Source organism: Phalacrocorax aristotelis, chromosome 3, assembly GCF_949628215.1.
Source record: "Phalacrocorax aristotelis chromosome 3, bGulAri2.1, whole genome shotgun sequence".
Lineage (NCBI taxonomy): Eukaryota > Metazoa > Chordata > Aves > Suliformes > Phalacrocoracidae > Phalacrocorax > Phalacrocorax aristotelis.
Genome location: NC_134278.1, coordinates 778,106 through 802,970, shown reverse-complemented (window position 1 = coordinate 802,970; position 24,865 = coordinate 778,106). Strand labels below are relative to the sequence as shown.

At 43.7% G+C, this 24,865-nt stretch overlaps 1 protein-coding gene across 25 annotated transcripts in view; it reads left to right on the top strand.

Annotated features, from left to right (window-relative positions):
- Positions 1 to 132: 132 nt before the first annotated feature.
- The window catches only part of DTNB (dystrobrevin beta), a 217,377-nt gene continuing 192,644 nt past the window's right edge, over positions 133 to 24,865 (top strand). For 8 of the 25 annotated variants that reach the window (XM_075086366.1, XM_075086362.1, XM_075086359.1 and 5 more), the window contains exons 1-4: positions 163 to 340; positions 1,668 to 1,740; positions 18,863 to 18,930; positions 22,819 to 22,899. Coding sequence is in view for 17 of the 25 variants with exons in the window: in XM_075086362.1 (XP_074942463.1) it covers positions 18,864 to 18,930; positions 22,819 to 22,899 (148 nt within the window). In the remaining 8 variants the exon portion in view is untranslated. Of the gene's footprint in view, positions 341 to 1,667; positions 1,741 to 18,862; positions 18,931 to 22,818; positions 22,900 to 24,865 lie in introns of all 25 variants that reach the window. The other 17 variants (XR_012659455.1, XM_075086364.1, XM_075086361.1 and 14 more) reach the window with 8 other exon arrangements.

Here is a 24,865-nt window from a genome sequence, read left to right as displayed (position 1 = left end):
GGAGCGCGGGGGGTGAGCACACGCACGTCCGCCGCAGCAGCAGCGTCTGCCTCGCGATTGGCGCACGGAGAGGGAGGGGGCGGGGCTGGTGGCCTCGGCTGCTGATTGGCTGGTGGGGGCGGAGACGGGGGTGAGGGAGGTGCGGGCTGGGATTGGCGAGTGTGCGCGCGCCCCTGCGGAGGCGTGCTCGGATTGGCTGGGTGCCGCGAGGCGGCCGGGGACCGTTGGAGCGGGGAGGCTGAGGCGTTTGGCTGTCCGTGTCCGCTGAGGCGGCGGCCGCAGCCCGGAGCCCGAACGTAGCCTCCCGCTCCCGGGACCCCCGACCGCCGCCCCGGCAGAGGTGCGTGCTCGGCGGGACGGACCAGGCGCCGGGGGGGGGCGCGGGGCCCTGCGGGGAGGAGGGTTCCCCGGAGGCGCGCTGGCCGGGCGGGGGGCGGGCACCGGTGGGCCCGGGACGCACCCTTCCCGCCGGCCGGGGCTTGCCGTCGGCGCCGAGCCGGAGCCCCTCGCCTCAGCGACGGGGGCCGCGGGTGGCGGGGTTTGCCGAGCTGCGCAGGGCTGCGGGCCTGGAGCGGAGGGATCGCCCAGCGGAGCACCCTGCGGGAGGCCTGGGGGAGGAGAGCGGCGCTGCCGCCTCGGTGCTCCTGACATCGGCAGAGGCCCTGGGGGTGCTGGCTGACAGCCGGCTGGGCATGAGCCAGCAGTGCCCAGGTGGCCAAGGAGGCCACCAGCCCCCGGGCTTGTGTCAGCCCTGGTGTGGCCAGCAGGAGCCGGGCAGGGATGGGGCCCCTGTGCTCGGCACTGGGGAGGCCCCACCTCGAATGCTGGGCTCAGGTTTGGGCCCCTCGGGACAAGAAGGGCCTTGAGGGGCTGGAGCGTGTCCAGAGAAGGGCAGCGGGGCTGGGGCAGGGTCTGGAGCACAAGTGTGCTGGGGGGCGGCTGAGGGGGCTGGGGGGGTTTAGCCTGGAGAAGAGGAGGCTGAGGGGAGCCCTTCTCGCTTTCTGCAGCTGCCTGAGAGGGGCTGGAGTGAGGGGGGGGCTGGTCTCTGCTCCCAAGTCACCAGTGACAGGACGGGAGGAACCGGCCCCAAGCTGCGTCAGGGGAGGTTTAGGTTGGATGTGAGGGAAAATGCCTTCCCTGCCAGAGGGGTCAGGCCCTGGCACAGGCTGCCCAGAGAGGTGGGGGCGTCACCGTCCCTGGGGGGGTTCAAACACCGTGCAGATGTGGCACTTGGGGCCATGGTTTAGGAGGCCTGGGGGTGTTGCGCTGGGGGGTTGGATTTGATCCTAGAGGTCTTTTCCAACCTTAATGATTCTATGATTTTATAAAGGGGCCCCAGATACCATGGAGACAGCCTTGCAGGTTTACCTGCCCCATGCTCCCTCCTCACTGTTCTCTTTGTGGAGCCTGTTGGCTGGCAGCGGGAGTGTTCCTGGCACCTAAGCGGTTTTGGCTGTGTCTTATTGTTTCATGTTGTAGCAGACAGATGCTCGCCTAGATGCAGAATCTGCAGACTTCGCTTCTTTGTAATTAAACGGAGACACAATCAGGGCAAAAGCAGCATAATCATAGTCATAACTGCAAAATAGGTGGTGTTATTTGTGTCTGGAAAACCATGTCTTTCTTTGGGAAAAAACTTGTGTTTTTTTCTCCCTCAATCTTTTTAGATTGTCTTTAAATGTTTGAAGAAGGAACTGAGCCCAGGAAAGTTGCCCTGAGAGACTTCTCAGTGTAATTCAGGTAACGTGATCTGTTGTGACTACCTGTGGTGTTGAACTTAATTTGTGTGACGTCACTGATTTCAGTCGCGTGTTTGTTCACATTCACATAACTTACATTGAAACTCTTTGTCTGTGACAAACTCCCAGTTTGAAGTAGTGTTTTCTGCATTTTAGGTGTTGGGCATGTAAAAATAGTCCTGTGTGAGGTGCTATCCTGTATTTAAAAAACGCCCACGCAATTGGATTCTTGTGCAACAGATCCCTTAGATGGGGAAGGTGAAGCTGTTGGATATTCCTATGGGGACCCAGGAGGCCTGCAGTGGTAGGCAGAGCACCTGTGTAGTACGTTTTAATTTCAGAGGGGATTGGTGCACCACCGAGAATGGGCTGGACAGCACAAGAATGCTTTAAAAGTTGTTACCGTGCTTCTTGAAAATCCATGTCCAACAAAGTCTGAGTTCTTAAAGTTAGAATTTGGTCAATAGTTGTGCATGACTGCCCTTTAAGAGTGCTTTGTACTTTCAGTTTTCTTTTCTTACTCTGGTTCCTAAAACTGCCTGTGTATTCCAATGCTCCGTCTGGTGTGGCTGCCCAGTGCCAAAGCATAGGCTCAAAAAGTCAGAGGGCTTAGTTCCAGGTTTTAAAAGTTGGGAGATTCTGGACTGAAGAATGGGGGCTTTTCTCCCTTCCCCGGGTAGGTAGGTTATACTATCGTAAAGTACGCTCAAAGGAAAGGAGGTAACCTGAAAGCGTTGGCTTAAGGCTGTTGCTTTTTGTGTTTCCTCTTCTCCAAAGGCTATTTTGGATGAATGGGGAATTTAGATAAAAGGGCAAAGATGCTACTGACCTGAAGACTTCCTTTTTAGGGAAGCTGGACAGAGGAGAGTGGATCGCTCTGGACAGCGTAGGGCAGGGTGAGCGGTAACCTCTCTCACCGGCACACGTACATTTTGTGAGGGCTGTCCATGGCCTGTGCTGCAGCCTCTCCTGTTCTTTTCCAGACTAGTCAATTCATCCTGTGTTACCAGCAACATCATTCCTTTGCCCCTTAAATTTGTGCTGTGCTTTTGTCTGTCCAGGATGCTACCCCAGAGCGTTGGTCAGGCTTAGGTCCTTGCCTTGGCCGTATTGGCCTATTTAAATCCTGTTTGGGTTTCTGCTCCTTATCATTTAATGTTATTATGCACTGGGTAGCACAGGGTGGTGTTAGGAGTGACAACTTACAACTCTCTGTAGTCGTGGCCATACGTTATCTATGGTATCTTGTGCAAGCTGACAGTTTTTGAAGAGGGAGAAAGTAAAGTCTTGAAGTTTAAACCAACAACTCTGGGATTAGTTGGTGCATTTACTGAGTGCCCAGCACATGCTCTGTGTGCCAACTTCAGAGAGTCTGGCTCCGTGTGGCTTTTATAGGACCTACCTGATGTATTCAGGTAAGGCACTTTTTGCAGATTATTTCCTAGACCTTCTTTTAAAAGGAAAGGTAAATAATTCTCTTAGTTCAGTCATGGTAGCCTGTAGTGCTGATGCTACCCTTGTAGTTACAGAATACGTCCGTCACCTGGAGGAGACGGAGACAGTTTCCCTGTGGGTGTGAAGCTTTCAGCATTCCACTCACAGCACAGCCTGATTCTCTTACTGTTATCTGTCACTGCCACGTGCCTTTCACTCTGTGGTTTCAGGGTTATGTTATCTGGTGATAAGGATTTTAATTCATAATATTTGTATTAAGTTGTTACTCCTTCCCCCCCCGCCCTTGACTACCAGGGAGGAGAACTCATGATTGTCCTGTGTATGTCTGGTTTAGTGTTTGAACAGGTTTCTACTGATAAACTGTGGCTAAACTTAGTTTCATGGGTCTCTTCCAGCCCTCTGGGCTTTCAAGGACTACTAGAAGGAATTAAAGTATTTTAACTTCTCAGCTGTCCTTGAGTAATACAGATTATAAAAATACTTAGACTAGTGAAGATTTTTAGGCAACCTAAATCTGGAAGAAATGGTAGGAGATCTTATAATGGGGTATCTGTTGTGGAATTTTATTGGTTAGTTGTATCTCTTTGAAAATGAGTGGAAGTATGACAGCGGGAACCAATTCATATCTAAATTTTTAAAAGATAGGATGTATAAAGTGTGTACTGTAGTTACAAAACACTTAAATCATAATAATGCTAAGTAGCTACTGACTGACTGCAAGTGTGAGATATTTTTTTTAGTCTTTATCAGTCTTGCTGCTTTCAGGTGCAGCTCTTCACTTTGTTTAAGAGGTGGAGGAACGAGGCGGGTGTTTTGCCATAAAGCAAACTGGGAGGGAGCCTAGTCCCTAATTGTCACTTTTCCTGTTTTTAAAGGAATTTAAGAGCGAAGGGATAAAAGCTCTGAGTTTTACAGAAGACAGTGGCAAGCACGATCAATTAAGGTGGCTGTATTTTGGTTTTCCTTTCTTGTGCCTGCAGTTGGTCAGGTATTTGGAATGCTGTTGAACTGCAGATGATTAGAAAAGAAGCTGACGGAGTTCTGCGTGTGTAATGGATGTGAGAAGAGCAATCGAAGAGCGTGTAGAGCTGAAAGGACTGAGTATTCTGAAAGGGATTTTTTTGAATATAGTCCACAAAGAGGAGCTAGACGGGAGGCAGGGTGGGGCTGAAGCCCCCAGTTGCACTTAATGTGTTTTGTGTTAATGCTTGTAGGGCAGTTTTTTAGAACAGCTGAATAAACTGTGAGAAGAAACTTACGCACAGCAGTAAGCATTAAGACAACTTGACCGGGTGATAGTATCAGTTAAGGTGCTCTGTGATCCTACAGGTTGGATGGCAGAGCAGACAAGCAAATTATATGGAAGTAGGCGTGCTATGAAGCACGCACGTTAAAATGTTTCTTGCCCTGGTTACCTTGTGGATGCAACCAAAATACGGTCTGAGATTTGTTTTTTCTTTTTGTTAATACCTTGCAGTGTGAGCAAGCCTGCAAGCCCTGAGAGGCTTGGCTGGGACCGCAGAGCGGAGCGACCTGCCTGCGTAGGCACAGTGGTTACAGCCAGGGAGGGGGTGCTCTGGGGACAGACAGAATACCCTGCAGCAAGCACAACTGTATTCTTTGAGGTTTTTTATTTATATTACACTTTTTTGCAGTGCTTATGAAATCTTATCTTTTAATTATTGTGTGTTATTCTTTTATTTGTTTATATTTTAACAGAATGATCACATCAAAGGCAGTAGGGAGGCACTGGTGGTTTTGACAACTCGCCTGGGTACAGCCAGGCTTTTGAAGGAGGTCGGGCATGTTTCTGGCAGCTCAGGCAAAGCTGAGGTTTTCTTGTACCTGGGACTAAATGTATGTTCACTTTCCCATTGACTGTGGCAAATGGCAGATATACTTTTAGGTTTAATATAAATTTCATATTCTATACTCTTACATTAATAACTTTTAACACTTTTCCAAAAAAATAACTTTGTAGACCTGTGAAGTTGGTGAAAATGCTTTTACATTTTAAATTCATGTAGGAGACAAAACTATCCTTGTGTAAAGAATTAAGCTTGGGTAAGCACTTTTCCCCCCTAATTCAGTTCTGAGAGTGAACGTAGTTCATGTTTCCAGGTGTTTGTCGCTGCCCCTTTGAGGGGAATTTACCGTCTCTGGAGGTGTGCCAAAGGAGCCGTTTGTGTGGACTTATTCTGGTGTGCTGAAACCTTAGAACAAAAGTGAATACAGCTGAAGTGAGGTGGGAAGGGGAGCTCTTGTGTGGATTGCTAGTGATTGGTGAAGATGGTAGCAGGTGATAGGGAACTGGAGGTGATGACAGTACTGAAAGTGGTATTATCTTCTCCTGATGTTGATGACTTGTGAGGACAGTAGTGTTCATGCTCTGTGCTGTCATCCGCCCACCCGAGATCAGGGTTAGCTTGCATTCTGTCCGTGTTCTCGTACGTTCCTCGCTCCCTCCATGCTTGATCTGTTAGTCTCGGTTAACAGACAAAGGGGCAAAAATGTAACTCAAAACATTTCCTAATAGCTTTTTCATTTTGGTGAAGAGGCAATTTTAGAATTCTCTTTTGTGCTCTAGCAAGCGGTGCTGGGAACCTGCAGATTAAAATGGCTAGAAAGGGTTTTGTAAGATTCCCGTTGGAAAAGCTGGGAAGCACAGATTGCACAGAAATCCCCTCCAGTGTTACAAAGAAGACGAGTCTTCCTTTCCCGAGAGGGAGAGGTGAGCTGTTAATTAGGGTATTTCCAACTTCTTATTGCTTGAAAATGGTGGTGTAATATTTCATTTATCTTATCTGACATTAACACTGCTTTATTTTAAGGAAACAGTTTTAACTGCTGTGCTGGTTTTGGCTGAGAAGGGGTTAATTCTCTTCACAATTTGCTCTTGTTTGCAGGCTTATGGTAAATCTTATATTTAGACTTTACCTTCAGCCTCAAAAATCAACAGGGCGGGTTGTAAAAACCCATTTCTGTTCCTCAGGCTTTTGGGCAATGAACAAGACCAGGAGTTTGCGATGGCTCTCTGGATATTCAGGAACATAATTTTTGTATGCTAGGCACTTTGTGTCCTGACGTCTGTGCATCCTCTCTTTAGATTTCTGGAGAACAGATCTGTCTGTGCAGCATGTGTTCCAGCTCGCAGCGTTGTCCTTCATAGCTTGCAGTTTTCCTGTTCCCCGTGCTTAACAATTCCCTGTTTACTAAAAATGAATATGTATTGCTGTGTACCTAAAATGACACCTTGTAATATTCTTCTAAAGCTTTCTTTGGCTTTGTGACCTAAACTTCACAAGAAGTAGGCTGCTAACATGCAGTGCCTACTGTCGGTCTCATCAGCTTTAGCCCTGCGCTGACCCAGACATTCCTTCGGGCAGGGACTTCTTTCTGCTCTGGGCATTGAACAAGCGGTTACATATGTGAGGTCCAATCTGGTTGTGTTACGGTAGTTCGGATGGTTGGGAACTCTACCTGGATGTGAATTTTTTCTATTTCGTCTCGAGGTAATCTCTAGCTTCTTTTAAAATTGCACTAAAAGCTTTTGAAGGTTTTTAGAGAAACCTGTGATTAAATATTGTTACTTGTTCCATCTTTGTTTAACTGGTGTCTAGTAAAACCTTTATCAGTTGCTTACTAGGTGGGAAGGTAAGACTGCTGGTCTCGTACTGGGGCTTAGATCAATGCTATGGTGGTTTTCCGTAACAGAAAACTAAAGCAGGAGGGCCTGGCAGAGGATGTGTTCCTGCATGCAATGTCCTGTACAGACAAAACGGATGGCATTTTATGCCTCGAAAAAAGCCTTCAGTTTAAACAGAAGTGGCAAGGCACGGAGTAGGGAAGTGGTTAGTTCTTAGTACTAGATTTTTTTCCTAAACTGCTTGATCATTTTCAAGAAAGTTTGCTATATAATATGTGCATGTTTTTGCAAAATCTTCTTTAGGAGTAGCTTGATCCACTGTATTAAAAAAAAATAGAAAAAGGAACCGCTGACTTGTATAGAGTTTCACTGCGACGTTACAGTGCGTTTTCTTGGTCTAGTGGGTTTTTTCACTTACGCCTTACTTCTATACTGAAGTCAGTGTTGACTTGTAAAGCTCTTCTGCAAGCATTTGAGTCCAATACTTGTACGAAAGCTTTATCTTAAAAATCTGCTGGAGATCCTGACCTTTAAGTTTTTAGGAAACTATGCTACTAGAAGGTGCGCATTATTTCTCAGAGATGCTCTGTTACTTCTGTTGCTGTGGGCACGGAAGTAACGTTTTGAAGTCTGCACTTTTGTGCAGAATTGCTTATGCTTCAGGTCCTTATCCCGTACAGTGATGGGAACAGAATTGGAGTTTTAAGTTAAACTAGGAGGATTATCAGAAATGGTTAAAATATACTTCAAAAGAAGAGATTGTCAGTCTGCTTGCAGAAGTATAAGAGGCTTTTATCTTCCTGGGTTTTGGTCTAAGTGGCTTAGATGTGTCCACCTGAAATAACTTCTGGATCGCTTTCTTTTCCTGGTAAGAGGCATAGGGGAACGAAGGAATACTTTTAATCAATTATATGTATTAACGTTTGCTGATGAAAGGGAGATGGGAATATGAACCAAGAGAGGATGAGGAACAAAGAAACGGGTAAGGCAGCATCAGGTATTTTGGATAGGCAGAGAGGGAGATGAGGGAATGAAATCAATCTTTGTGGGTTTTTTGTTCAAATTCTTAGTAAAGAAGAAGTAAAAATCCTTCAGTATCTTTTTACTGAAATCTGTCCAAGATGAATAAATGTAAGCACTTTTATATCATAAATTTATGTTTATACTTTAAAATTAACAAAGCATTCATGGCAATTTAGAAATTATTTGAAATTAGTTAAATCAAATGACAGTTGAAGACACACAAGTTTAGAAGCCCAAAACAAATGAAGTGCTAAACGAGATGTGACAGCAATAACTTTCTCTGCGAATACAGCTATGCCCTGAATTTTTATTCAATATCTTCATCTCAATGATGGGTTCATTCATACTTTTAAAAGCGAGTGAACTGACAAGGGATGAAAGCTTTTCTCTAAACCACCCATGAGGATGCATTCCTTCTAATCAGAAAATTGGCAGAAAGTTACTAAACTTCCTTCACTGCATATCTGGTACATTTAAGATCAACATATGCCCCAAACTGGTATTCTGATTTTTTTTTTTAATTTCAAGTTATTTCTTAACATAAATAGGTATAAGCACAGTTTTACCCTCACAGAGCAACTGCAGTTGTCTTATCAGTAGTAGCAAATTATTTCTGCTAGTAAAATGCAACACCAAGAATCTGAAAAAACTAAAATTTAAAAATTCATAAATTAACTTGTATTTCTGTGATCTTCTGTTTGGCTGATGAGGCTGCGTTTCAGTGCAAACCAATGTTTGGAAATGGTTATCAAATCAGAAAGATCGGAATTTCCTTTGGAGTAAGTCTTAAAGGTGGAAATACAGAGTAAACCAAAATTGACTTTAAAGCAAACAAACAAAAAAATTCTGTAGCTAATTAACTGACTTCGTGACAAAATTAGTGTCACCAAAAAGCAGTGAGGAAGGACCGGAATTGCAGAGAGGGAACCCAAATGCTAAAGTTTAGGTTCATAGTCTCGGATGTAGAAGGAAGTCAATACAACAGCGCTTGGGGAGGAAGTGTGACTTCTTAGGTGGGGTCTATGGTTAGAGCAGCCTTTAGGCTGCTGTATTAGCTGAGATTAATTATATAGTCTCTCTCTTATCCTTTGATTTGGAGAGGAAAAACTGCTTGTTTAGGCCGTTACCTACAGCTGATGAGCTCCAAGAAGAGCGAAACCTTTTAATATAGGTCCTGTAGTATTGGCCTAACAATATGAGAGCGGCTCACTTGGGTCCATTTTGTGTTCGGCTGCTGGCGGGACCAAGGACCACAGGAACATGTGGTCCGGAGTCATCAGTGGCCGAACCTGTTAGGGCAAGCGAAAGGGAAAACAGTCATTAGGTTTTACTCTATATCGCTGGGTTTCATCCAGCCAGGTGCACGTATATAATGCGTGTGTGTGGTGGGTGCGGGAGAGAGGTTTTAAAGGTAAGGGGAAGGGACAGCTGTGAAACAGAAGAATGGAATGTATACAGGAAAAGGAAAAAAAAAAAAAAAAAAGAAAAATCAAGAGAAATAAGAGACATGTTTGAGTTTATGGTGCTATTGAAGATATTTTAGATGGTGACTGTCTGTAGAATTCTCCACATTTAGTGGTATGGAATGTAAATTAGCTTTTATATTAACTCTATCACAGAAGTTGCTCATGAAGCAATTGATCAGTCTTATTGTAGCTACTGAAAGAGGGAGAAGGTGAATGCGTAAAGGGAAACAGTAAACTTTTTGAAGGTTTGCATCAAACATCTAGTTTTGTAAGGTACTATATCTTACACAATTTTTGTGCTTTTGGGTGAACATTACTTTGCAACAAGTGTATACAAATAACTCAGCATGTAATGATTTTTCTAATATTATTTAGTAATGATTACAATAAGTTTCTTTAGTGAATATTTTACTGCAGTACAGATCATTCCTTGCTGATGCTCAACATTACGTCTCTAAATAATAGGCATCTTGACCCAAAATCTCCCATGGGACTTGAGGTTAGTACTCCCATTGTAGGAGAAAAAATCCTTTTTTATATATGTATATAGACATACAGATATATATACATACTTATATATAGTAAAAATAAATTATAATTATAAAATTACAATGTCTCAGTAATTTTCAACAGCCTCTAACCTGAATACTTAGAGAAGTGAGTTGAGCACATGTGTTGTGACAGAACTAGTTGGAACTGGGGCAGGTTGCGGCTTACTTTCGCTACCTCTGAAGTTGAATCACATCGCAACCTGCACGGTGTCAGGTGCTGGCTGCAGCAGAAGCTGCAACTCTTAAGCTTCCGTTTCCGATTCACTTAAGCCTGCTTGGCTGCTGAGACTTCTAGACTGCAGTCTGTGTTAGCACCTCTGCTGACTTTGCTGGCACATAAAAGATAAACTTTTTGCTGATCCTGGGTTCATCGCACTGATTTCAGATCTTCCTTAAACAAAGTTGCTGCCTCTTGACATAAAGCAGACCTGTGCTCCAGAACCAGCACCATTCTTACTTTAAATTCAAGCACTGTTCTGTTGCTGCAGGGAGGAAATTCTGTATCGCTCTGAGTCAGACTTGAGCAGAGCGCTGGTGCGCTCCTGCAAGTTTTCTGTACTTCCACCTTAGGTGGTGAGTGTAAATTTAGCCCATGCTGTCAGAGCAAGAACTGATGGGAAGACCAAAACCTGTGGAACTGACATTTACTCCCAGCTCTCCGTGCTTATCAGGATCCTTGAAAGTTTGGGAGACATCCAGCCAGAAGAGATTGGCTCTGGCATGCAAATTCAGCTGCAGCTGGTTTTAACAGCCTTTAAGGAAAAATGCAGTAGGTTGAACCTGCTCTTAGTCCTTATTCTTAAGTGAACCAAGAGCTGGCATAATGCAGGTGTCCCCTCCAGGTTGCTAAAGGTTACGAAAAGCTTTCTGAGGAAGAAATACCTGTGGAAATCATCTAGGGCAGACAATGTAGACTCGCTGTCACATCACCACGACTGGAAGCGGAGTATTTGATGATACTGCTTTTGCTAGAATAGCAAAACAGGATGTTCATCATGAAACACCTCGGTGTGTGAAATTCACGCCTTTATCAGATTTTAGATTTGTTCCCCTATGATAAAGACTGGGGGCAGCACAGATGGTTTGTGTCCAGGCACATTTCTTTAAGTACTGGAAGCTTCAGTCTTTTGTTGAATTGAGAGTTATTAAAGCTAAAGAAGTTAAAACCTAGTGTTATTCTTCAGTTAGCTGTATATGCATCGATTCTGTATGCTTTGAAAACCTGCCAAGTCCCACTTAGCACTTGGAGCAATCTGTGGACCTCTGATGATTTTGGTTTTTTTTTTTTTTTCCAATTCAATTGTGAGTATAGTATTTACTTTGGCCATCACTTCTGCGTCTTTTTAGCAAGAGAGAAGATAGGTTTGTTTTATATCACAAAATATAGATGTCTAATTTGGAAAACGCTGGTGTGGGGAAAGGGAGAGGAAAACAAAACCAGACTAACACATTATCTTACTGCTAAGAATGCCTCAGGATAGGGCAGAGGTTAGAAAAACATATCCTTCTAGTCTAAAAGCAAGGCTGCATTTTTGGGTGGAAGACACATAGAGCTAAAGAGTCTAAGATCAGTTCCTTGTATCTCGCATTTCCAGGTTCACTCTGTCATAAAAAACAGTGTATAACCACAAGTGGTGAGTGACCAGAGGGTGAACAGCGAGGTGTCTTCTGAATGAAATCACATTTAAAAAATCAAACCAATTCATTAGAAGGACTCTGTTAGCAGTTGAATTTAATCTCTTCTGTTATTTGTCCAGCGTAGAGGCATGTCAAGTCATGCAAATATAGGGGTGAGAGAAGGGAGAGGATAGAGGCAGTCCTAGGTGAATAAGTCTGCTGAATGAGGCTCTGAACTAGCCTCAGGAATAGGATCCCAATGCTTTAGCAGAGTTCTGTGAAACCTTCAGACCAATGCTCAGTCATGATCCAAAAAAAAAAAAAAAAGCTGATAGAATATTGAGTCTTTTAACATTCTTGGCTTTTTTATTTTTTTTGTTATTGCTGCTTTATAGAGCAGTGGGGTGCTTACATATTGAGTTCTCTGTGCTGCTTCTCCTTCATCTCTGAGAGCAGATGATGGAACAAGAAAAGGGATGGTAGAAGATGATAAAGATAAACCATGAGTGATTTCTGTGCAAGAAGCAGCTAGTCTGCAGATTCTTCTGCCTAGGAGAGAGGTGACGTCCGAGGATTGGTCATGTCTTGTCTGATACGGAAATGGATGGGGGCAGGAGAAAGCAAAAAATGGAGCTACCCAGTAATGAGCCTAAAAGAGGCAGAAAGATGATGAGGGACCATGCTTTTGGTCTGACACAGTATGGTCATTCTTATGTTTCCGTTTAAAATAAAGAAATAAGACCCACACCCCTACAAATTTCCAAGAGTGCAGAATGGAATTTTACAGGTTTCTCAATCACACAGAAGAACCATAGAGAAGACAGGGTTCAGTACTACAGTCTCAACCCTGATCTTAAAGAAAATTCCAGCCCTTTCAGAATAATTAAAGCATAACATCTCTAAGCCCAATTAGAAATGTTTTTAGAGTTTTCTGTGAAATTCAGAGGGGTTTGATTTCTAGCTTTATACAAACAGCAGGCAGTATTGTCTGCATCTCAAAATGCTTGGCTTTCAAGAAGCTGAAGTATCTCTGCTGGCAAGTGAGACTTTTTGAGCTGCAAGGACCTTTTGGGGAACCTTGCTGTTCTGTGTGATTATGCTGGGGCTAAGTGGTGATTTAGAGCTGGGGAAGGAAGAAGGCAGATTCTTTAATTAAACGCTACTAATCCCAAGACTTGGTATCTTAATGCACAGACTCTTCTGATGAAGTTTACCTTTGAAACACTCAAAGGGTAGATGGCAGGAAGCGTGAGGGAGGAAGAAATCATTAGGCCTAGTCTATAGAAAACAGTGGTACTGGCTGGCATTAGGAAGTCTCAGACTGGATGGAGGTCAGGCATGGATGGCCAAAACCACGGAAAGCTATCTGGCATTTTTGGTATTTGTGTATGCAATTTAAGACTATACTTAAAGAAACACTGACGTTGGGATTTACCACCCCCTTTCCAGTCTTGGCCATTTCCCTTCAAATACATGCACTAAGATACAGTGTTTACTGTTTACTTTATAAAAGTCTGATTAATACTTAAGGTAGTTTTATATTAAAACTCCTTCCTTGTTTCATTTTCTCAATCCATATGGATTCCCACATGGGTTCTTGTCCTGGTTTCAGCTGGGATAGAGTTAAATTTCTTCGTGGTAACTTGTATGGGGCTATGTTTTGGATTTTTGCTAGAAACAGCGGTGATAAAGTGGAGGTGTTTTGGCTGTTGCTAAGTAGGACTTACACTGGTCAAGGCCTTTTTCAGCTCCCCGTGCTCTGCCGGGTGCACAAGAGGCTGGGAGGGGGCACAGCCGGGACAGCTGACCCGAAGTGACCCACGGGGTATTCCGTACCATATGACATCATGCTCAGTGTATAAAGCTGGGGAGGAAGGAAGGAAGAGGGAGATGTTTGGAGTGATGGCGTTTGTCTTCCCAAGTAACCGTTATGCGTGATGGAGCCCTGCTTTCCCGGAGATGGCTGAGCGCCTGCCTGCCCATGGGAAGGAGTGGATGAATTCCTTGTTTTGCTTTGCTTCCACGTGCAGCTTTTGCTTTACCTGTTAAACTCTCTTTATCTCAAACCATGAGTTGCCTCACTTCTACTCTTCCGATTCTCTCCCCGTCCCACCAGGGGGCAGTGAGCGAGTGGCTGCGTGGTGTTTAGTCGCTGACTGGGGCTAAACCACGACAGTTCTTCATCTGCAAGTTCTAATGTTTGTAGGCATTTGCACCTTCAAGTACATGTACCAAAAGCTTCAGGAAAATGAAACACATTTTATTATTAAATTTCGTTGATAGAGGAAGACTGAAATTCAGAGTCACTTTATTTTGGAAAAGGTAGGGTTTTTTTCTGCTGCCTGTAGCAGCTGCGATCCTTACCTCTCATCTTGCAGTTTGCCCAAGTCAAACAACATTCTGTGCGTTCTGCTCTGCTCCTCACGGCCATTCCAGTCATTCCTGTGCAAAGCCATGATCCCGGTTCATCTTTACTTCCCACCTCCTTGTTCAGTCTATTGTGGTTTTCCATCCTAGGCTTTTCCTAGCTACGTGCACGTTAATTGCTTTAGTTACCCCTCTTCTTTTGACCTTTCCTTGGCTGCTCAGCTTTCTTGGTAGGCGGGTGTTGGTTTGGACTCAGAGGAATGCAAAGTGCATTTGGTACAAGGAATGACAAAATAAGCTGCGATCCCTCTGTGTGGAGGAGATGCAGCAGGGGAGAAGGTATGTGGGAGGTCTGTAAAATCCTGAATGTTGTGGAGAGGGTGGATGGTGGTTGACTGTTCCATATCTCTTGGTAGAAGAACTAGGAGCCTTGGGAATCTGATAGGGAAAGGCAGGTGCAGAAAGTGTGGGGAGGTGATGTGTTGACCTGTGGATTTCATGGTTCGGGAATTCTTGCTGCAGAGTGGTGTGAATGTCAACAGTTTATGGGTGGCACAGCAACAGACGCACAGGCTTAGGGCGGGGAAAGAGATGGCTACTGAACATGGAGAATGACTTTGGCTCAGGAGCCTTGGCATTGCAAACTTTTGGAACTTGAAAGGGACTTCTTGGGAAGTTTTACTGAGTGCTTGCCCCACTCTTGCATTCTTCCCTGCACATCCACTTTGGGCTCCTTTTGGAGATGCGATACTGCATTGGCAAGCTGGATTCGGCCCAGTAGCATGCCATTATTCTCTTAGTAGAACTTTGCAATAGAACACTTGAGGCTTTTAAACACAACAAAGCATGTTTCTTCTTCTGAATCCCTCTCTAGCATTTCATCTGAGTTCTTTTTACGACAAGTCCAACAAACACGATCTGGGTTACTGTTATGGAAGTCTTCAGGTCCAAAGCTGACGCTTTGTGAATGTATAAGAACTTTCTTCTCTTGACAGTGTAAAGTGCTGACAGTTTGACACATGTTGCTGCTGTCCTGTCTGTAGCAATACAATGTCTGGTTACTGTAGGCAGGGCTTTGGGACTTCTTCAGCATAGAGTGATTATATAGTGAATGCTATATTGTTAGCACGTACTAAAATGGTAGCACATGCTAAAGAGGGCGTAAAAAAATGCGGTACTGTTCTCTAAGGTAGGCACTGGTCTATGTGTGCTGCTTATCTCAAGCATTGCCGGTTTGTTGGTGGGTTAAAGAATGATGAAGTAGATACCAAGTGTGTAGAAGCAGCTCATTGCAGAATGTGAAGGACAAAGCTGGATGAAAACCCCCTTGTAAGTACCTGTTTAAACATGTCGTGTGGTACTGGAGAATCCCCAGCGCATTCACATTGTCCTCTGTTGGTACCTAAGGATAGTTGAGTGTTTTTTCTCCAGATACGTCCATTATAAGGTGAGCATCCATCTTGAGAATTTTTGCCTGCCTTGTCATTACAATCCATGCATGTTTCTTGGCACTTTTCTCATGCATTTTGCCACAAATGTTAAACAAAGACCAAAACAACCAAACAAAGAAAACAAACACGCAACCAGCCAAAGAAACAAACAAAAAAAACCCACCAAGAAATTCCCCACCAGACAACCAAACCAGCCCCCCACCCCCTTCAAACAAACCCAACCAAACAAAAAACCCAGTGCGGAGCAAACTGTAGTTTACATTTCTTGCCTTCTGACGTTGAGCACTGTAATTTGCATCCTTAGCATACTTGCAGCTCTTCTGGTTTTAGTTCGTTCCTGTTTGGAACTTGAGATAAATTTAAAGTGCAAGGGTGAATATAGGCCTTCCATCTTCCTTCTTTCCAGCTTCATCAGTAAGGGATCCTTCCATATCTGATTGTTCAGGCTTTCAAAACGGGTTTGTCAGTTATTCTAGTAGATCTCATGTGATCAATGTAATTTCCATAACTTTTCCAAATATCTGCCGCTTTGTCTCTTCTCTCTCCACTCTGGACTATTTGTCTTTAGAATGTGTAACTGACTGGCCCAGGAAGATCACTTCCTAGATGTTTGTCCCCTCACAGATAACAGCAGGAAAGAACCGGCAAGGAGAGCTTGTGAATCTAATTAGTAGCATTTGATTATTTTTGGTGAGCAGGCACAGGATTGTTGAGCTGTTCATCTAACAAAAATTTCAAGTCTTTTGATCCCTGCAAGAAAGGTAAGAGACTTGGAGGAGGACCTGAGACAACATTCCCTAGGACGTGGTTTTCCTGTATGAGATAATTCTTGAGCTATAGATCAGCCAGGCTTTGTTGCAATGGCCCTGCAGCACTTCATAATCATGGAGAGAGCAGTTGCTTATTCAGATCTCATTTCAAGGACATCGCTGAACAGGTAGGTCACTCGTTTGCCTTGCAAAGAGCACGAAGGGTAATACTAGCTCCTCGAAAATTTTAAAAGTGTATATTTTGGTCAGTCTAACCTATTTAGCTGTGAACTGCGTATGATAGTGTTCTATGATTGTGATGCAGCCTGAATGACCTCTTAAAAAACTCAAATCCTAACACCTGCAAGGCAATACAGTGTCTGTAGGGAAGGAGATTGATGTCCTGGTAATGTCAGGACTTTAAACGTACGTGTTACCAGACAGCAGCAAAATTAATTGCAGCCCTGAGTATACAGGATTAGTGTCATACCCTGCTTCATCTCTGCCTTTAGTCCCTGCCCCAGCCCCGCCTGTGCTACCTGCACAGCCTCTCGAGTGGTGGTGGTGAACGGGAGCGTCTGGCGTTGCCATATGCTTTTTCTGCCCGTCAGTAGCACGCCTCTGTGCCTTCTGTGAAAGCGCGGTAGGAAGCCTGTCTCGTGGGTTTAGCCGTAACCCATGGGCTGCGGTGGGTAATTGAGAGGAGAAATGACAGTTATGGTATCTCTAGCATCGCTCCATCTTGCTGCTCTGATGTGAGGCAAGTTCCCCAGGGACTGGTTCCAGCTTAGCGGAAAAATGAGATTGCCTTGGAAGCAGGGGGTTGGGAAGGTGGAATGAGGGACACATACACCCAAAGCCCAAGGACAGGAAGATCTAACATTATCATGATTGTTTTTTTGGTGTTGCGGAAAATTCAAGTGGTATTGTCCCTTATGTCTTGATAAAATAGTCTCTACTAAAAACAAATTAAAAGATCAAATAACTAATCTACCCCTTGGAGTCCATCTGTCGTGGAATTTAGAGAGGCGCTAGCACTTGAAATAAAGCTAATTACTGGTACAGTAACTGGCATTCTTCAAGATGACATGCGTGTTTCATGTGATGAAGAAATAAGAGAATAGTAATTAGTTCCAAAAACTCGTAAGCTGGGGCCAGTGTATGAGGATCACTGGGACCTGGGGGAGAACAAATGAATCGCACAGGCAAAGCTTCCCAGCGCCCGGCTCTTGGAACCCTTGCTTCAGTCTCCAGTGGAGCACAGCTTGAGATAATGCATTGTGACAAACCTTGGTTGAGGAGATAAGGCAGTCCGTCTGCATACATTTATTTAGCTTAATAAAATTAATTTATTTTAGGAAGCTGAAAAAACCCCACCTTTACATATCTGCAGAAATGCCGTTGAGCTTTTTCCTTTAACAAAAGAAAATACAGACGCACGTTGATTCTGAGTCTAGGGTTTTCTAAAGTAGGAAAAAGTAAGGAAATAACATGTATTTGTAGATTACTTTATACCACCGTACGCTTATTTTCCTTTTATGAACAGTTAAGGAAGAAGGTTTTGGTGGCTTTCAAGGTGAATGTGTTGTGAGAGCTTCACCAGAGGATAATTAACAGGCAATGGACAACTGCTGAGGGAAACTGTTAATCAGAGAGTGTATGAAGTGCCAAGACATGACTTTCTTTTCCTTGGTTGACATTTAAGCCTAATGAAATCTGTCCTGCCATGCTGCATGAGGGTGAGCTGACTAACTCCCTTAGAGTTAGATTCTGGTCTAACTGGAGAATAATTGCTTGGTATTTTTGCCCCCCACCCCTTTCTTTTTTTTTTTTTTTTTTTTTTAAGATATTCAAAAAACATATTTAGTGAGTTGGTGAATCTGGTAACAAAAGAATAACATAATGTAGTAATTGTAATGGAAATTTTGCACTGATACTGAATTAAGTGGCTTTTTTTCCCTGGAGTTGACTGAAATATAGCACCTGTCTTTTAGGACTGCGTAGTGAAGTAAGCCGTAAGAGGTACTAAACTGTCTCTGTGCCTCCTTACCCTGGGGAGTAAGTTCCACTGTGTTGCTGTCACTTCTTTAACCTGTTTTCCAAAGAAAGGCAGGCCTCTGTGACCAAACTGTACAGTTTTTTAATTTCCACCTTAATTATATTTAAGACTGTTACTTCCCTGACAAATCATGGGGTTTGACCTCGGGCATCGGGTTTCAAAGTCAAATGAATTCTTAAAAGTTTTGTTTAAGGACAACACAATCCCTCACCCCCAAACCCAAGGTCCCCACAAAAACCCTAGGCAGGGAAGAGGAGTGTTATTTATCTCTGCCAGCCCGGGAAGGGAATGTAATGTGCCTTCTCCTTTTGGGCTGCAGAGTCTAAGGCACAATCCGTAGGGCTCTGCGCTTCAGCGGCTCGACTGCTCGTGGAGAGGTCTTGCTTGCTTTGTAATTTGCAAACAAGATCTCTTAGAACAGAAGGGGATTCTTTACATGATAGTGTTACATATGTATGTATGCAGCTCTGAGTTTTGCAAACTTAAGATTAGCAACTAAAATGCTTAGAATTAACGTTTCCTGTATTGTGCACCACTTCAAAAGGTGTTAACAAGCCTAGAGTGTGTCTCTGTTATGGAATACGATCGTTGTGAGGAAACGTCTGTCTTCTATCGGTCTTTTCATTTACAAGATATAATCAAACTGTTTCAGTTGAGGGCTAAAATAATGTTGCTCTCAGTGAGTTGCACTTGTAACAGAAATTCTAGCACAAACAGTGTTTGCCGTTTTTGTCTTCAGAATGATTGAGGAGAGTGGGAAGAGGAGGAGGACAATGGCAGAGAAGAGACAGCTGTTCATGGAAATGAGTAAGTAAGAAATTGGAAGACATAATGTCATTTATTCTTTGCTGAGATCTTCGCTTTGATAGTGTTACCAGATCATTTACATCTTGTTTCCACGAGACCAGTGCCTCATGTAGTGAAAAGCTCCTGGGTGCTCGTCAGGAGGAGACTGCAAGCAGAGGGTCACAGCTGCCGAGAAGGTCATTCATTGCTAGGTTTTGTGAAGCTCCCTTTCTAAGGAATGTTCACATTTCTCATATACGGCAATATCTAGAGTTTGTGGACAGCAATTACAATAAGTAATGACAACAAACAGATCACCTTTTACCTTAAAAAAAAAAAAAAAATTGCACCGCAGTGCCAGTGTGACTCAGAAGAGAGGCAGTTTGGGGTGTGTTTTTTTTTTATATGGGACCATTCTCTGAAAGAGGGGCTGTAATTGTTATTAGAAATCACATGCCTCCCCAGAAATAATGTCATTTAAAGGAATGAGACATAGCCTTTTAAAAGGGTGTGTGCAGTTAGAAGTAAAAGATAATGTGTTTGCATATCATCGTGTTGTTTTTCTTTGCTACAGGAACACAGGACTGAATGAAATGCCTAGGCTAGGCGAGCATGTCCTATAATTCCAGTTATAGGCTGATGAAGGCCTGTCTTGAAACAAATAGTATATTTGTCCTATTTTGTTGGAGAGTAACATGCTTACTGTGGTTATAAGCATCTTACAGTTTCAGGACCAGTTTCAATCCTGGCCAATTTCTCTCTGCTTCCTCTCATCTGAGACCTGTCTTGGACAGTATTTCTCCCCACCTTCCCCGCTTGCTTTGCCTTTCAGTTTATCGTCGTGTCCCTTTTTGGCTTGTTGAACAGTCGGCACAAGCTAACTCCTGTAGTCTCCCTGCTGTACACCTCACCTGTTCTCCTCTGCCTCTCTTCAGTTTTACTTGAGCAAAGGCGACTGAATTGTGTGTGATATCCTGGATGAAATCCCATTAGAACCTTTTAAAATGACAGTCGTACTTCTGCACTAGAAATGCTTTGGCTGGTGCACCAGAGTATTACATTTGTCTCATCGCTTTAAAGCTTTGTAGTCGTCTTGGCATCATTTAGCACAGAAATCGGCTTGCTAGTTATTAGCCTTGGCTAAATTGTGAAAAATATTCAGAATCCTTCTGATTATCTTTATATAGGGTGTCTCTTTCTGCAGCTGTGGTTCTTGCTGTTCATCATCAGCGAAAGCACCGGTGTGTATGTGTTCCAAACTGCCTTTCAGTTTGTAAGGCTCTTTAGCATACCAGTATGGGAAGTGTAAGGTCTTCAAGGTTCACCGGTCCTGCAGTAGAATATTCCACTATAAAGCGAACACATGGATGCTCTCCTTTCTAGGTGAGCTTCACACACAGGGTAGATATGCGATGTGTAAAACGGATGCTTTCAGTGACCACTTGTTGGTCAACATACAGACTTGCCGAAGCGTTTAGATAATTGCTCATGTGAACAAGAGTAGACCTTGACATTCACCCACCCTGGACAAGCTACCCAAGGACGTGTTTGTTGGGTCTGTGGTACTCATGGAGATGTCTGACAGGCAAGAATTCTGTGCAAGCGGTTCAAATTTCTCTGAACTGCAGAATGCATACAGAGTTTATCTCATGGAAGGGTGTAAAGAAGGTGGAGCCAGAGTTTTCTCAGCCCAGGCGCAGGATACAAGGCAATGGGCACAAGCTGAAACACAGCAAATTCTGTCTGAATGTGAGAAGAGACTTTTTTACTGTGAGGGTGGTTGAGCACTGGCGGAGCGAAGTTGTGGAGTCTCCATCCTTGCAGATATTCAAAACTCAACTGAACAGGGTCTTGGACACATTGCTGTAGCTGACCCTGCTTGAGCAGGGAGGTTGGACTAGATGATCTCCAGCAGGTCCTTCCAGCCTCAGCTATTCTGTGATTCTGAGCTATGTGGATTGTCTTGAAAACAAATCCCGTTTTATCTTCAGATAGTTAAGAAGAATGACCTTGTTGAAGCTTTTGTGGTAATGTGACACAGGAAGACAGGAACGGAAAATGGATGACTTCTTGTTCTTGTTTTTGCATGTAGCTGTTAAATGGCCTTTTAGATAGATACACACACACAGAGATGTGTATATTTTACATACATTTAGATACATACATTTTATATAGAAAAACATTCTGTGAAGTTTCATGGTCTGTGGAAGTGCTTTCTGTGGTTGAAAGACAGAAGCATGCACCCTGAGAGCTTTGAAAGAAAATTGCATAGAAAGCACAGAAGGAGCTGTTTTGTTGTAGCCGTGGATCTGAATGCTCCAGTTTACGTTGCTTGGCCAAGTACTTCCCTGAAATACGTCAGAGGCTAGTTTTCTGAAGATGATATTGTGAAATAATCCACTTAAGTCTGTTGCACTGTGCTATGAGGCAGAAGGCTCCTCAGATGTTGGCTAGTCTAGTGCCACTCTTAGGTAAGCCATCATGGGGAGCCTTGGGTTGGGAAGCTGGTCAGCCGCCTCGCTGATCTCATGAGTGTCTCTTCACCTCATGTTCCACGTCTGTGATGAAGAGAAATGATCCTTGTATGTCCCTTTCAAGACACAGTACCCGGGCCTCTAAGAACAAGCAGATGCTTTGGCATTGTGTTTGCGAAATTGTAATGAAATACCTAAAAGATAAGAATACTTTCTTAAATTTGCAACTGTGAGTCAGTGGGTGCCAACACAAAGGTAATTCAAATGAGGTATTTGCAAGTTGGTTTCTGAATTCAGCATGTGGGAGGGAATATGTTATCACCTTTGAGCAAGACCCCCCCGATACAGCAATCAGATGCCTTCTTTGGGAGTATGTGGGTTTGGTTTTTGGGTTTTGTTTTTAAGTATCTTTTAGAACTCTGGATTCTAGAAGTTACAGTTATCCCCGTTTCTCAGTTCTCTACTCATCTGGGCTCTGGCTTTTGAGAGAAGTATGGAAGGCTGTGGCAGATCCTGCTTCTGGGCACTCCTGTGAGAACGCGAGAGGTGCAGGAGCCGTGTGCGCCCACACCATTGCCCACGTGCAGCTGGGTTGTTTCAGGCTATGCCTTAGAACTATATTGATTATAGGATGTAGCCACTAACGCTGTTGAAATGTGAGACATTTAAAAGGCATTTTGGTTTATGATTAATGGGATTTTCGAGACTTGACTTGCTGGCTGCTTCCAAATTAGAAATGATCGATACTGGACTTCAAACCAGTATCATTCATCAGCCCCACATCATTTATCATCTTTGGTCAGTATAGGGGGTGCGCGGGTCTCTTTGGCAGAGGGTTGACACAACTTCCTGAAATCGCTCAGGTTTGTAATGTTCAGAGTAATTGCTAGAACTGGTAGATGTGGTGCAGAGTAGTGATAGGTAATAGCGTTCAAGTCTTTTGTGGTGTGGTGGTGGTTGAAGGTCTAACACTTGTACATCTTGAAGTGGGAGGTTGTTGGTGAAGATTTTTTTACTCTGCCCCCTGTGCTTTTTCTTCTGCTGCTTACCTGGTTTGGATCTATCTGGGAGACCAAAAGCAAGGTCCTGATGGGGCTGCAAAGCAGATGGTGGTAGGAGTACCAACCCCCCTTTTCCTTGTCTCTGATCTTCTGTGTACGTGTCTTCCAACATCAGTGCAATCCTCTTCCTTATGCACTCACCACTTAACTCTTGCTTCCTTTTAAGCTACTCATATCAGCCCCAGGCTTAGGTCAGTTTATAATACACTGCTGAAAATCACTTTACCGCGAGATGCCTAATGAAAATCTTTGTCGTGTTCATGTGACGAAGATGGTGTGTGTGAAGAAACACTCATACCGTTTTTGAAGTGATTCTCTCGGATAAGCTGAATGTAATAGAGGAAAGAAAAACACAAACTTTTTTTTATTCATAGGAGCACAGAATTTTGATGTCATCAGACTTTCAACGTATCGAACAGCCTGTAAACTGCGGTTTGTACAAAAAAGATGTAATCGTAAGTTATAATTACTCTTTATCTTAAAAAATTTCTCATGCATGATTGTTTCAAATATTCTACCCACGTGAATTTTAATTATAGCAAAAGTAAGCAAACGTTTTATCAGACAATGGTAGTTATTACTTAAACTAAACGGAGACTAAGTATATAATAATAAACGGGCAGCCATCTCTGACCAATACTCTACACCATCTTCAGTTTTATTTTTTAACGTTTCAAAAATTTGAAAGCTGTGGGCCAGCTTGGCATATCTCAGTTGCCCGAGGCATTGCATGCAGGCAGTGTGGAGCTACTGGAGCTCCTGTTCCATCACGGTGTGCCGCAGACCACCTGGCAGCTAGGCACAGGGAGGGGCTTGGTGGTGCACGACACAGTCGCTAGCGTGAGAGTGTCTGGATCTGATCGTGGTGGCCCACATGAAATGTAGCAACCGTAAAGAATTCTTTAAGCTCATACCATACTAGGCAGTGTAAGTTTTCTTGGTCTCTTCCATGGTCCTTTGACAGCTCACCACAAAGCACAGATTATCACCTATTCGCCCTTGGATTATTACTTTGCGTCCTGCCACCACCCTTGAACTGGGCAAAGCAAAAAGCAGAAGAGACTCACGTATGCAGGAAAAGGTCCCTCCTCCCAGTGAGGTGGAACTGGTGTGCCTGGTGTGGAAGAGGGCAGGAGGAGAGCTGAGGAGGCCGGCAGAGGACGTGTGCAGCTGCACGCCGCAAGCCGGAGCTCCCCCGTAGCGCAGCTGACCCCGGGGGGTGTGCGTGTGTCTCTTAGGGCTGTTGTGGCAGTACCCGCAGTGCCTTCAGCCTGATGGACGGCTTACTGCTTTGTCGTTCCTGGGAAAGTGTTAGTTCTTGTCGCTAATTCATGCTTTTGAATTAAAAAATCTCTCTTAATCAGTAGAGGGGTATTAAGAAATGCTAATTACATAGTCCATTGCACACTTTGGGCCCAGTTGACTGATGCCATGCATATGCCTTGAGTAACCTTTACCATACGTGTATGTATAGATGAGGCTGTGCATTTATGATCTTTGTCTGGACCACAGGGTGCTCCGGGGCGTATGCTTGGTGTGAATAGGCAGCTCGGCTTTATCATCCTCCGGTCTTTATGTGAGATATATGAAGATGAATTTTATGTGAGAAACATTAGAGACTACTCTTACTTCAGACCCTTTTTTCATAAGTTAAGGAAGATAACAGAAGTTGTGCAGTTAGCAAATAAGTCTATCTTTTTGTAACTATTGGATCACGTCCAGTTTTGACTGATGGATTGCTGTTGATGCTTGGATGTCTCCTCCACCGTCATGCATACCTTTCAGGCTTTGCAGCATTTGAAAATATTATTTAATGTGGTTCTGCAGGTCTCTTACTGTGGTTTTGGAAAGCTTTTTCTCTACGTTGTTAACACTTCTTAGAGATGCACTAAGATATGGCAGGGTAATTTAGGGAAACACTTTGGAGCTCTAGACCTGAGTTTACAAAGTATTATGCTCTGGATTTGGCAGCTGGATCAACTGGACACAGCCATAGTTTAACTGGAACATCAAGTTCCTCCTTCAATACTCGACTACTAGTCAGCATAAGGATGTTTAAAATTATTGTAACCAGTCTGTAGTGGATTGAGAATATTGCCGATGTCTCTCTCAAATGAAAATATCTAACTGCTAAAACGCACTGCATGATGACAGAAGATCCCTTTACTCCTTTCTGTATTTTTCTGTCAGAGCACCCAGATGTTGAAGGGTGGGATAAAAGATGGCTGGGCACTGCTCTGTTACTTTAAACTAGCTGACACAAACTGGTTATAAATATCAAGAATCTGTCTCTCACTTTGAATACAAATAAGTAACTGTTCATTCCAAAATAAAAGCTAACCTAGTGTTCAGAAACAGTACCATAAAAGTAAGCTTGCATGCATTACAGAATAGAAGTTAATTTTTTTTCCTTTATTTTTA